The 13,001-nt window shown below is 36.4% G+C and overlaps 2 protein-coding genes across 8 annotated transcripts in view; both read left to right on the forward strand.

Annotated features, from left to right (window-relative positions):
- Positions 1–408: 408 nt before the first annotated feature.
- On the forward strand, positions 409–7,203 carry dbf4 (DBF4 zinc finger). 3 transcript variants are annotated; one of them, XM_023330360.1, is made up of 13 exons: positions 409–672; positions 775–902; positions 1,181–1,338; positions 2,394–2,591; positions 2,678–2,728; positions 2,821–2,890; positions 2,977–3,053; positions 3,137–3,182; positions 3,283–3,328; positions 3,404–3,529; positions 4,790–4,901; positions 5,676–5,791; positions 5,897–7,203. In XM_023330360.1, exons 1-13 carry the CDS (start codon positions 659–661, stop codon positions 6,621–6,623), a joined length of 1,869 nt encoding a protein of 622 aa, XP_023186128.1. In that variant the 5' UTR covers positions 409–658; the 3' UTR covers positions 6,624–7,203. The 3 variants fall into 3 exon arrangements, with proteins under 3 accessions (XP_023186128.1, XP_023186129.1, XP_014328032.1); XM_023330361.1 differs by having other exon boundaries at positions 3,286–3,328; XM_014472546.2 differs by having other exon boundaries at positions 409–553.
- Positions 7,204–9,666: 2,463 nt separating this feature from the next.
- The window catches only part of adam22 (ADAM metallopeptidase domain 22), a 69,639-nt gene continuing 66,304 nt past the window's right edge, over positions 9,667–13,001 (forward strand). Inside the window, exons 1-2 of one of the 5 annotated variants that reach the window (XM_023331480.1) lie at positions 9,667–10,368; positions 10,592–10,752. In XM_023331480.1, coding sequence (XP_023187248.1) covers positions 10,278–10,368; positions 10,592–10,752 — 252 coding nt within the window. In that variant the 5' untranslated portion in view covers positions 9,667–10,277. The remainder of the gene's footprint in view (positions 10,369–10,591; positions 10,753–13,001) is intronic. The other 4 variants (XM_023331481.1, XM_014472548.2, XM_023331482.1 and 1 more) reach the window with 4 other exon arrangements.

Here is a 13,001-nt window from a genome sequence, read left to right on the forward strand (position 1 = left end):
TAATTTTCTTATTTACTATTTATAAAGTTTTTAAAAATAGTACAAATAACCAATCGAATTTAATTAAAAAAGAAAACAAAACTGTGATTTTACAGTTATTAAAATTCCAGCGCTTTAATTTGTATGTTATGTATCTGTAAGGAAACGTCCACTTCAAGCATCAGGCTTGAGTTTACCTAAACTCCGGGTTGCCAAATTTGCAGAGTTTCGATTAGAGGATACCGCAAGATTTTATTTTATTTTTTTAATGAGGCAACCAGTCAAATGCTCCGGTAAACAACTTATTCAAGACATTTGCATTGCGTTAAGAATGCTAGTTAATGAAATTTGAGCGTTTTCTTTTCGCCATGCTGCTGTAACGGGTTAGAAGAGTTACACATTTTGAGACCGGAAAAGCCAGATCTGGCAACCTGAACTCGACCTACTGGATTTAAAAAGCGGGAACTGACCGTTGGAAGAAACGCTGAGATAAAGTTTACAACTGCATGTTTTGAGGCTTTAATACGACTATTACGGATAACATTCTTCATTTAACAAAAAAACTGAAAGTCAAGTAAGTTAAACATTTAGGCTTGATCAAATGTGACATAGTAGACATTGTAAACTTCCTGTACACCCTCCAACGAGTTTGGACTTTGTTTTCCATTAACGCATCTGAATGCGATTTAAATGGTAGGCATGCCGTTTTCACTGAGGCGAAGCTACATTTGCGACTATTTTTATTTATTTTTCCTGGTTCTCTGTCTGAATAACTTTTCGTTTGTTTGTAAACAGTGAGCTGACGCGGACTTTATGGCGTAAAAGGAGAAGGTTTCTGTCTTGCTGTTCTCAGTCAGTGAGGAAAAATATGAAACCAAAACACAGTCAAAATCTTCGTCAGAATCCTGGATCCAACTTACAAGGTACAGATGTCGCTATTTCTAAACTTTGTAATGTAGGTCAATTTTTATACACTTTATATCCAATTGAAAATGGAAAAAAAAGTTACTTTTAAACGGGAGTAAAAATCCGCATACACATCATTAAAGATGAAAAAGTTTATGATCTTGAATTGACAAAATAGCAGCTATAAATATATCTCTGTGCTTTAAATGTTTTTCTTATGGAAAGGTGAATGTTCTGTTTATGGAAACGGTCTCCACCACTGAATCCTTTAACAGTTTTAACTTCAATGTTTCAGGAAAAAGTGTAAATGCTGGTGAGAAGACGTCAGTGAGCAAGGCAAAGCAAACATCTTCATCACAAGTCAAACCTTTTGCTGGAAAAGTGTTTTACCTGGATCTACAATCCAACAGAACAGCAGAGACCTTGGAGAGCGACATCAAACAACTGGGCGGGGTAATAAAAGCCTCTCACTCATATTTATTTATTTTTTTCATATTGAACAGATCTGATAGTTTCTCAAGTCAAATTTATCTATGTAAATCCTGTTGGTCTTGATTACAAAAATTTCTCTCTGTCCACAGCAACAACTTTCTGAATTTTGCAGAGATTCTGTTTTGCTTTATCAGCTGCTTTGAACAGACTGCCTTCTTATATTAAAACCTTAAATATTCATTAATTTAGATTGTAATTATTGTTTCTAAACCACAGAATCATCATATCAACACTCACTGCTTTGGATATCAAGGTTATGCTGCTAAGATAATTTAGTCTATTATAAATTATACAATGACCTAGGTCTGCCATCGCGGATGAAGATGTAGAGCACCAGCTAAGGTCTGTGACTTAGCCAATCTGCTGCACAGAAAAAACTAAACCAGACTTTGTCGAATCGCATTTTTCGATGTTTTTAAGTAAAAACTGTTTTTTACAGTTTTTACTTAACTGTAAAAAACAATTAAGTATGTAAAAATTCATACTTTGTTCCCCCTTTATTGCCTATAAACTTACCAATTTATATTCTCAGATATTCAAAATGCTGCTCTAAAAATAAAACTTGCTTTAATAACTGAGCTATTTTACTGCCTTAATTGCAGTAAATAGTGCAATTGGACAGCTACATACCGTATGCAATAAAATAACATATTAGACATCCTGAATAAATCCCTGCAGGACTTCTTAAGTGTTGATTGCTGGATAGTTATACAGGGATTTAAAATATTCACATTTCATTTAAAATTTTTGCTGTTTTACCAAATGTAGATCTTTGTGTCTAGTTTTGACTTCTAAACACAGAAAGTGCAGCTTTTCCCCTCAACTTTATGTGGTATAGGAAATCTATTTTATGTAAAAAAAATTAAAAAATTAAAACAAGCTGACAGTCACGGCTGGGGTTTAATCAGGAATTACGCTGCACCAGAAATATTTCAAAACTGATTGAATACATTTCTGCATTGTTTTCACATACGTCTAAAAGTTTTATTGCATGTTCTTCTGTTCTGTGAATTTAGATCGTTGAGAAGTTCTTCAGTAAGGAAATCAAGTATCTGGTTTCCAACAAGCGGGAAGCGAAGCATGTGCACGGCCTCAGACAGGACTCTCCTGTCCCCAGTCCCGACTCTGGACAGAGTTCCCCGCAACCCCACTCAAACCCACACTGTCCTCCGAACCATATGGACAAAACCAAGTGTCGGGGTCAAGTGGATACAGTGAGTCTGAACTGGCGCTTTATCATTCCTGAAACAAGTTTAATATTTTTGGATATGATTTGTTATTAAATGCATTTGTTTCACAGATGATCAAGAGCAGAGGAAAGTCTCTGGTGGAAAGAGTAGTGACAGGACAGGTTGGCTACAGCTATAGAGATATTTACCTTTTTTATTTAGACGTTTTATCCATCCTCTTTTCTGTGCTGACATTTTTTTTTATAATTTTTAGGGGAGACTGCAAATGGACAGAATCTTGTCAAATGCACTAGAATATGGTGTCAAGATCCTTTACTTAGATGGTTGGTTGATTAATTATTAATAATTAATACAATTTTATGTATGATTACTTTTACTTTACCTTGAATTATTTTCATGTCCTCTGTAGATGTTTTGGCTTACATTCAGAAGAAAAAGAAAATTTTTGGGAACCTGGTTTCAGCAGCTGCTCCTGTGAAATCACACGTACGTTTTAAAATAGTTTACCTGTTTTGTTGTTATAAATTCAATTACTTCACAATGTTTATCACTGCTCTTGAATTTCATAGGTGAAAAATGAATCTTCAACTAAGTTGGGTTTTCAGAAATATAAAGGTAAATGCCGTCTCCAGTTTTAACTGTCTTTAATTTTAATATGTGAATATTAGATGCCCATCAATGCCTGAATGCTCAGGAGTTGTGATGTAATTTGCAGCAGGCAGGATCACCAAACCTTTTATTAAGATTGAAGATTTGAGCAGGTAAAAAAGGAGTATAGTACACATTGACTCTCTTAAAAAGTGGCAACAAATAAACAGCATCTCCTCTTTTATCAGACACTATCGTCCAATCTACCTCACAATGCCAAACCTGCCGGAGTTCAGCCTGAAGACCGCAGCTCCTTACAGTCCCTTCTGTGTCGAGGAGAAAAATCCTTCTGGAATCAAACAACATGGACACAGGTAATATTACTCTGTGCTTCAGCACAACATTACTTTTAGTGTATGAGCTGTCCTGATCTGCAAATATAAAACTGAGTTAAAAGCGAATGGTCCCTTAAGATTGTTTTTGAAATGGAGTGAATCTTGCGATTTGTGGCCATTTTTATGGTAATGGCCTTTTTTCAGTGATTATATGCAGTGAAAATGCTGCAGTAGGTTAAATATATATATATATTACACCATTGAGAATAGGCCAACACTTACTTTTTCTCTGTTTCCATCCAACTTATTAATAATGTGCCGCCTTAGTTTGTGCGGTCATAATTTATAGACAAAAGTTTATTTTTTGCTTCATATTTAAGATAAACTTTTTATATGTTATAATGTTATTCCTTATCAAAAACATACCTGGACTGTTGTCTTGATTGTTTCATGCATGATTGAGAAATCCTTTCATATCCCATGGCAACAATTCAGCTGTGTAAAACGCCTGGGATGGAACTACTGCAGCCTTCGAGGCACAGCTCCTCCTCGGAGCCGCAGTTTCCAAGCTCACAGAGCATCCCTCCCCTGCGACTGCACCACTCGGCTCCTTCAGACTAGCCCACAGTAATTGGCAAACATCTGGTGGAACTGCTCATCTGCTGAGCTACTTCTCAGTGTAATGCTGGTTAAAAATGTTGTGAAAGAGTTAATAGAAGAATGATGTAATGACTTCTCAAAGTTTAAGAAAGAGCAAGAGTTTCCTAAAGAGAGTCCCAATCTCAAGGCATTAAATTATAACATTTTTTGTAAGTGCTAAAGGTAACATAATGACTTGATTGTGCTATAAAATGACACAATGTGCCTGAAAAATACATAATACTGTATTGATTCTTGTCTCAGCTGCTGTCTGTGTTGTTATAATGCAGAGATGTCAAACTCATATACATGACCTAATGCAGTTCTCCAAACTGTGATTTTTAAAAATTGGTTGCTGTAAATGTGGTCATGCAGGTGACTGACCAATACCATATTGTCAGTTCAATATAGTCGTTATATTAAGACTCCAAAGGAGTGTTTGAAATGGAGTGTTTTGTATAAAGTCTGGCTGCAGTAAATGCTTATACTTCACACATATCGGTGTCAAAGGTCAAAATGGAAAATGTTGATTGATAACTGATGTCTTCATTTGAATTCTTATTGATGTTGCAGATAACATTATTTTTTGTCATGCACTCCTAATGTGAATCTCCAGCAGAGTTTGGAGTCAACATCTCATTATATTTAACCTTCTTACAGAGCGAAAGCCTCAGGTGCTGAGGAGAAAGGTCAAGGCCGAAAGAAGAACCGAGAGAAGAAGCGAGGCGGTTACTGCGAGTGCTGCATGGTCAAATATGACCAACTCAAGATGGTATGATTTCTTTGGGGACAAGTGATGTTGTGCACAATAAATATGTTCAGTTAGATTGTGAAATTCAAGAACAGCCATTATGGAAAGTCTTGAAAGCAACGAGGGAAGAAACGTAACAATTATTGCCATTCCTCTAGTGTACGCTCGATCATTTGTAGGATGCATTAGTAGCGGGGGAAAAAAAAATCTAACATCAACATGTGAAAAGCTCAGGAGTTCCAGCTTGACTCCATCAATACATTGCAGGGCTAATCTGATTATTATTATTTTTTCTGATTGACCAAATAATAATCTGTTTGTTTTTTTTTTGCAGAATTTGAAGCAGGTGAACCTAAAACTGCCACTTTGTGTAGAAGATACATAGGCATTTAAAAAAAAATCTTTCATGCAATATTATACATTTTTTGGTTTAATTACTATGAATATGTTCATTCATCAAATGACCTTTTTGTGAGTCAATTGATGATTAGTCAATTACTAAATTAGTTCACAATTATAATAAACATCATTTAATTTAATTAATCATCTCAGCTCTATTTTGAAGCATAAGTACATGTGCTAATTTTGTCCCAGATAATAGATGGAGCTCTGTTGTTGTTAATGTATCCATGGAAACTTGCTGATGGCCCCCAATGACGTCAATATTCAGTGTTATGTTGCTCGGTGAATTATTAGTTCAGTTTATCTCTTAGATGTTTTGATGGCTGTAATCATCATCAGTAATTTGACTGAGCGATTTATTTATTTATTTAAGAATATATATTTTTATTTTAGCATCTGCAGAGTGAACGTCACCAGGCTTTCTCCAGGAGCGACGAGTATTTGGTTGTGGACCAGCAGGTTTCGACTTTGCACTTTAATTTCCTTCCCATCAAAACTAAAGACACGAGGTAATTTCTACTCCTGTGGAATCGCCACACAAATCAGAATCAGATCATTTCTTATTTCTTCTGTTTATTTTACTGTTAATTTCAAAATGTGCTGTTTTTGTTCAGACGAAAGTGCAGTGTTTCTTCTGTTCTGTTGGCTCCTGGACCATGTGGAGAAGCAAGCCAAAGTCTCCAAGGAGACGCGAGTCATTCAGACACCGTTAAGGAAGAAGAGGACTGGATCTTTGATGCATCTGAAGAATCGTGTTCGGAACATTTCTGCACAAAAGGAGGCCGAAAGAACTGCTACACTTACTCGAACAAGTCCAAGCACAGGTTTCTTGCATCCATGCGAACAATCAGGCAAAACTCTTCAACTCAGAAATCTGAGCAGATTATGATTCCTCAACCGAAATCAGAAAATCCTCACTCTGACGGGGAATTTCTCACCACATTTCCCTCCAGAGACAAAATCCTTCACAAAGACACAAACAGCTCAGTCTCTTACCTACGAGGTCCAAACCTGCAGAGTGAAGCATCAGCGAGCAACTTCAGTGTTGTGACACACGGAGCTGAAGATACGAACAATGACGCTGCCCTGTCTGAGGCAAAAACTTTCTCAAAAACTGAAAACAGTCTTTCTGAAAAGGAGGAAGAAAACCCTAATTTGCCAATCTTCTCTACGGTGCAAAAAATTCAGAGGAAGATCAGAGCTTATAAACACAAGAGGCGGAAAGTGGACCCAAGTGGCCAGTCTGCAGAGCCAGAACCCGAGAACTCGGTACTGAAGCTTTGGGAGATTTTCCAGTCAAGTGATGACATGGATGTGGAGTTTCTTGGTTTTTCAGATTAGATAACATCAAAAACTAAAAGGGGGGGAAACCTTTTCTTTTTTTTTTTTTGAGCCATGAACTAGAACCATTATTTTTTTACTTACTCAGATAAACTGTGTGGTTTACAAACTGATTTCTTGAAAAAAAAAAGAACTTAAAATATTATTTTAATGCAAAGATTATTACAAAAAAAACCCCCCTGAACTTCACAATCTACAATTTTACATTATGGGTATGAATAGACTAAAAATATGACATTAAAAAATTTGACTGGAGTTTTGACAAAATGGTCTCAGGTTTGATCTCACGTTTATGTCTGAATGAGTTAAAAACCACTTCAGTTTTCTATTTAATAAAATATATATTTTTTTCAATTCTCTTTTTGGGTGAACATCAGCTCCTGGGTGAACTTCTGTTTTTGTACAGCCACAAGGGAAGTTGGAAACCTCACAAGATGAATGTTAGCCTGTGCCTATGAAATGTATTTTGGAAACTTTGTACAGTTTTAATTCATAAATTGTGTTATTTATTTCACATTTTGATAATAAATCTAGCGTTCTATTAAACTGATCTGAAAATTAAAGAATGTTTTTAAAGTACCACCAACGTGTCAATTGGACATTTATCAATACAGTTTCCTATGAATACTGTGACTTTGTATTTGTTCCTGGTATATATTTAGTGAATGTAAGACTTATTGATTATCTACAAATCAGGAAGCCAAGCAATGCTGACCTTTTTTCCCTTTTGATTGTGCAATAATCCAAATAACTGATAGGTAAGATTTTTAAATCAATCTGTGATGTGTCAAATCAAATTTAAAGGATGTTATTTAATTAAAAATTAATGTAAAATTTACTTCATTTGTCTATCACAATTAAATTGTCTTTTAGAGAATAGAAAAGAAGTAGAATTAGGAAAAAACAGCAAAAATCAAATTATAAACTTTTCCACTCCTGTGTTAAAACCCTGCTCAAAGATTCTGTTCAAATATATTGGAAATGTGTTACTGACATATTTAATGTTGCCTATTTATACAAATACAAAAGTGTGCATTCATATTGCTTAAAATCTACATGAATGTGCATTTTTTATATTAATGTTACTACAAGGTGATGTGTAGAACTCACTTTGGAAACGCTCTCAGGGTGTCTGCATGTTATGAAATTAATCAGACAATTGGCAAAGGAAATTAGGTCAAAATTCTCTTTATTTTTTATTTTTTTACCTCTATGTGATATTTAATGCTGTCTCAGCCCAGTTAGTAAGAATGGATCTTTTTCAACTTTTGATTATTTTTCTTTTAGTTTTACCCGCTGTTGGCTGAAGTCTGTAAATACACGGCAACAGACGTCACAATGTATTTATCTGCATTACCTTCTACTTTTGTCTTGAGAAAACTGAGGTACATATTTCAAACATGAAGTTCATGCTAACTTGCTGAGGAATCTTCCAGAAGAAACCAGTTACACCAGACCGACTAATAAACCTAAATTGAATTTACAGTCAAAGCTGGAGAGATTGGTTTCCTGTGGTGAAACATGCAAGACACTTTTTCTTCAGAATGAGACTGAAGCAAAGCAGTAGCATAATGTGATGTAAACAAAGACCTGACAATACAAAAATTTAAACCAGAGAAATGGATGAAGATGCTTTTCCTTTTCTGCTGATTGTGTCCAGAAAATGAAGTATTGGTCACACGGGAAGAGGCTGGAGACACCGTGGGCAAATCACCAGCTTTTCACAGCAAAAAACACAAATACATACCTGCTATAGTTTACCTCAGTCATATGATCCATGTGTTGGTAAACTGGGAACAAAATGATGAAAGTGGAGTAGCCAGAAAGCACCTGCATAAGTAATGAAAAAACCTTCAAGCTCCACAGGAAGGCAGGATTCAAACCTGAGATCTGGATACAACACAACAGTAATTTGGTCCTAATTTGCAGATGAAGCCAGATGTTTACATCCTCTGCATAAAAACACACACAACTTTTATTTTGTCACTGTCTGGCATTAAATCAAACTAAAGTTTACCTGATTTAGGTCAGTAAGGATAACCAAAATTATTAAATACACAACATGAAAGAAGCAGCGTGGCTGGTTTTATTAACTCAAACTATGTTTCTTCAGTCATTGTTGGCGATGGATGTGGGCAGGAATTGTGTTGTTCATTGTGTTCTTGTAGTAAAATCATAACTAAATGCTCCAGTGCAGCCCCCAGAACTTTTTAAAGTTTACATAGAAATCAGCAAGATGGATCATCTTGAATTTTTAGCTGAATATTTTAACTTGTACCTGAATGAGTGCCAGTGGATAGGTAAAAGCCCAGTAAATTGGATTCGGCCCAGATACCAGTGGAAAAAAGCAACAAAAATATGCAAGACAATTAAGTTGACAATATGGGATCCCAAGCAATCAAAATGTTAAAAAAGAGACATAAGAGAAGACGAAAATTGTGTCAAAGAAGAACCACTAAACAATTAGAAAAATAGAAACTGTTAAAGCAAAAACTGATGGAAATAATGGCAATGCACATAACAAGACAGATTAATGCATCATAACCAAAATGGATGAAATCATGGCCTGCAACAACAGAAGAAAAATAATAAATTGACATTAAATTAGAGAAAACAATTACATGCTCTTTGAGTTATTTACAGTATTTATTGCAATTTGGCACTTTTCTCCCTCCGTAGAGAATACAAGGAACATTGTATCTAGCGGATGTCTCATTAGAGATGCTGGGATTTGGTGTTTCTCTGGTTCATAATCAGTCAAACAGGAGGAAACATCTGTGCCGGACTGTGTGGAGCTCCTGTGTTCCTCAGGGGGGGGGGGCAGCCCGACACGCTGGAGTAAAATTGCTCTCATCAGGAAGATTTTATTGGAGGCCCCTGGCATGTACTCCCTGCTCTGATGTGAAAATCAACTCAAATTTGAAAAAAATAAAATAAAAATAAATAAATCGTATCACATTATTTGAAATATAAAAGCAAAGCTATTTTAGTGGTGAAATAAGTATTTTTTTGTTGTTGTACAGACAGACCACACCCTGTCGCTCCTTCTTTATTGCGGTGAAATCAATTATTCTGTTAAAGCCTCACGGTTATAATAATGCTCATCTCATTATCTGTCATTTTCTCAATTTTCTCTGAGTGGGGGTGGGGACTTGGCGATCTGAAGCCCTGGCAGATGATGGAGTGAGTCACGATAATAGCAGGCGGGATTGTGCAGGAATGGCTCTCTTGCATTAATTCACCGCGGAAGATCTTTTCTACCAGCCCCGTCTCCGGAAGCCCGGGGCCCGTAGTTTGTCTCCATCTTCTGCTTCCTCCGCTCATATTTATGCATTAGGCGTTTCTGCAGTGAGCCGCTGGACGTTGATGTTTTTAAGGAGGTGTCCCCACTCCTCCCTCTTTCTCTCTCTCTGTCTCCCTTTCTCTTCCTTCGCTCCGTGCCGCCGTCGATCGGCGGGGGTCTCGGTGCGCTCAGACGCGCTCTGCGTTCAGACTCGTAAGCGACCCCACCGATGGCCCACCATAAGCGGGACTGCTCCGACCAGACGATCCGCTCCGGCTGCAGCAGCCTCTCCTAGCGAAGGCAGAGCTGCGAGAGGCTCCTATTTTGGAATACCGCATTGTTTTTGATTCCCTACCAGAGAGAGAAAGGTGATGATGCTGAGGATGCCATGGTGGATTTCCCTTTTGTGCGTCTGTGGGTTGATGCACGTCGGTCACCAGAGCAGCCTTGATGCCTCAAATGGTAACCGAGACTGTTTTTGATATTATTTCTGCATATATAAATATATAACTCCCCCCCTACTAATATGCGTTTTTAAAACAATGTTCTAGTGATTTATTACCTAAAACATTGTCCCACACCAGATTGATGGTTATCAGAGGAAATAAAACCCACCGACATTTCATTTATCGCTGCTGATTTGTGCACAGGCTGGTAATGAAGTCGGTGTTTACTCTCTGTGCAGGAGACGCCTTCTCGAGCCTGAAAGCTCTTCGCGATGCGGGCAGGTTCGTGGGGAAGGAGAACACGGTGCCTCTCCGGCTTGTGTACAGCAGCCAAAACCACAGCCAGATTACCCACGATGAGCTCAGCACCAGGGTGAAGGCCAGCCCCGACTCCACGCAGGTACACACCGTGTGTTGTTTTCTTGTTGTCAAGGATGGATAGAGGAGTGTCTGTCTGGAAAGATGCCTGCAGGACAGTTTGTTTATATCTTGCACACTCATCTCCTCCTCTGCTTGTTGTCTGGGGGTGGAATAACAGTTATTTAATAATAAATAGCAAAACACCACTGAGGCATTTAGTCACTACAGCAAGCTGCACTAATTATGCAGTGTGCATGTGCTATATGGGTCATTATTTCCTTCATAACTTAAAAAAAAATCAAACTGGCCTACTTACAGAAAGCTGTAGAGCCAAGGTTCTCAAACTGTGGCACAAAAAAATTTAACCTGCCGTCATACTTTCTGTTTTCCCAAGTATGCTTGTAGAAAATGTGTGTTATATGGGTCCAAATGTGAAGAATTGAAGGAGATCCCGTGGAACTTCAAGTCTCGTCTCATCTTAAATTACATGTTGCTCTTTATGCACTCCTATTCTGAATAGTGCATCTGTATTGGAACCAAAGGTGGATTTCTGAACGATGTCAGACCCATTTTTTTCCCTGTTCGGGTTGCAAGTTAAAAAACATAATAATTGTGTTGCTAACAACTATTAGCAATGCAAGATAACTATGTATTCCCCTCATTTCACTAATGGGACATGTTTAAATGTGCACTTTTTACTAAAGACTAAATGTACCTTCGAATTATTGACATTACTAACAAGTGAATTGCTGATAAATAATTTATCCTGACTACTTTAATTGCATCCTATTTGCATAGCAGCCAAGGTTGTTGCTGTTTGACCAGCTCTCACTTTTACAATCAGAATCACAATTTTCTGTTGTGTTTGTTGCATTTTGTGCCGTCAAATTTGGATTTCTGAGAACAATGAGAAAGTAGAAATAGTTAAATGTACGTTTGCGCATTTATCAGTGTTACACAATAACACCAAATCACTCCAAACCCAATTTTACCATGTTCCAGTTGCAAAGAGGAGAACCAGTGTTTTACACTTTCAGCTCTTCTTATAGTGACAAGCGAACTGCTGAATACAGTAAGGCTAATAACATGCATTTCTTTACTTTTTTAATACTTAAACACCAAAGGAACATATTCACTAACAGAGGTTATACAATTCTATGTGTGTAAAACCTTTAATGAGATCCAACCAGACAGAAGTAAAAATTATAAAAACATATTCTGGCAAGATGTTTTAAGAATGCGGCAGCCATTTTGGATTTAAAGATCAGGGTTGGTGAGAAACCTCACTTGAAATTTCAACTTTTGGGAAACTTGGAGATGTTAACTTAAAAAAAATAAAATAAATAAAAATAAATAAATAAAAATAAAGCTGAATGCATCATCATCACCCTTTAACCAAACAACAGATTCTCTTCAAAGTCTAGTCTGTTTTGTTTTGCTATATTAAAATGTCAGTGTAGCATAATTTTGAAACTTTATTATTTATTAATATTAAAGGTATTAACTTTAATAATATTAAAGTTAATGTTATTAACTTTAATAATATTAAAGTTAAAAGGCGACAAGTATCGCCTTTTAAATATACAAGGCAATACTTGTATATATATATAAAAAATGAAGAACTGTTGCCTTAAAATATTCACCTTAGTTTGTGAAGTTTCTTTATCACCTCAACAAATTAAATAATGTTATTAGTAAAGCTTTAACGGTGAAAATCACTTTATATATTGTTAAATCGCTGATAAATTATATTCAGGTTTGCCAGCTGCTGTCTCACCCAGTCAGAGCCATTTGTAGAGCCAGTATGAGTTTTTTTTTATGTGACTATGTGTAAAAAACCCCCACTGCTTGAAAATACATTGAAGAAATTCAATATGTTTTTATTTTATTATATTTCAAAAACAGAAGATTCACTGTTTATCCACCAGGGGGCACCAAAAACGCTGGTTCTAAATGGTCAAATGTCCCATCACCTTTTTATGTTGACAAAACATCAGCAAAAAAAGTCTTATATTTCATTGCTTATATTGAGGCAGAATAAATTGTCTGAAAGCAAATTAAATGCAAAATTTTTCTCTTTTTGCATTAAGTTGCTCTTTAGATGACGAGCCAGACATTGTAAGGTTAAACTTTACTTGATCAAGAGGTTATCAGCGACTATCTATTATATCATGCCTATTTTATAATCATGCTTATAAAATTCTGCCACATATTTTATTGTTTATTTGATTTTAGTGTGTCAACTGTGTTTTGATGGATTAGCTGGTAGCAGAGAAGGAGGAGTTATAC

The sequence above is a fragment of the Xiphophorus maculatus genome, chromosome 3, assembly GCF_002775205.1.
Source record: "Xiphophorus maculatus strain JP 163 A chromosome 3, X_maculatus-5.0-male, whole genome shotgun sequence".
NCBI lineage: Eukaryota > Metazoa > Chordata > Actinopteri > Cyprinodontiformes > Poeciliidae > Xiphophorus > Xiphophorus maculatus.

Bases quoted from the DNA above. Each gene is read 5' to 3' on its own strand.
- dbf4 (XM_023330360.1), top strand. The intron at 3,183-3,282 runs GTAAATGCCGTC...TGTAATTTGCAG, and splicing joins GGGTTTTCAGAAATATAAAG to CAGGCAGGATCACCAAACCT. The intron at 4,902-5,675 runs GTATGATTTCTT...TTTTTATTTTAG, and splicing joins AATATGACCAACTCAAGATG to CATCTGCAGAGTGAACGTCA.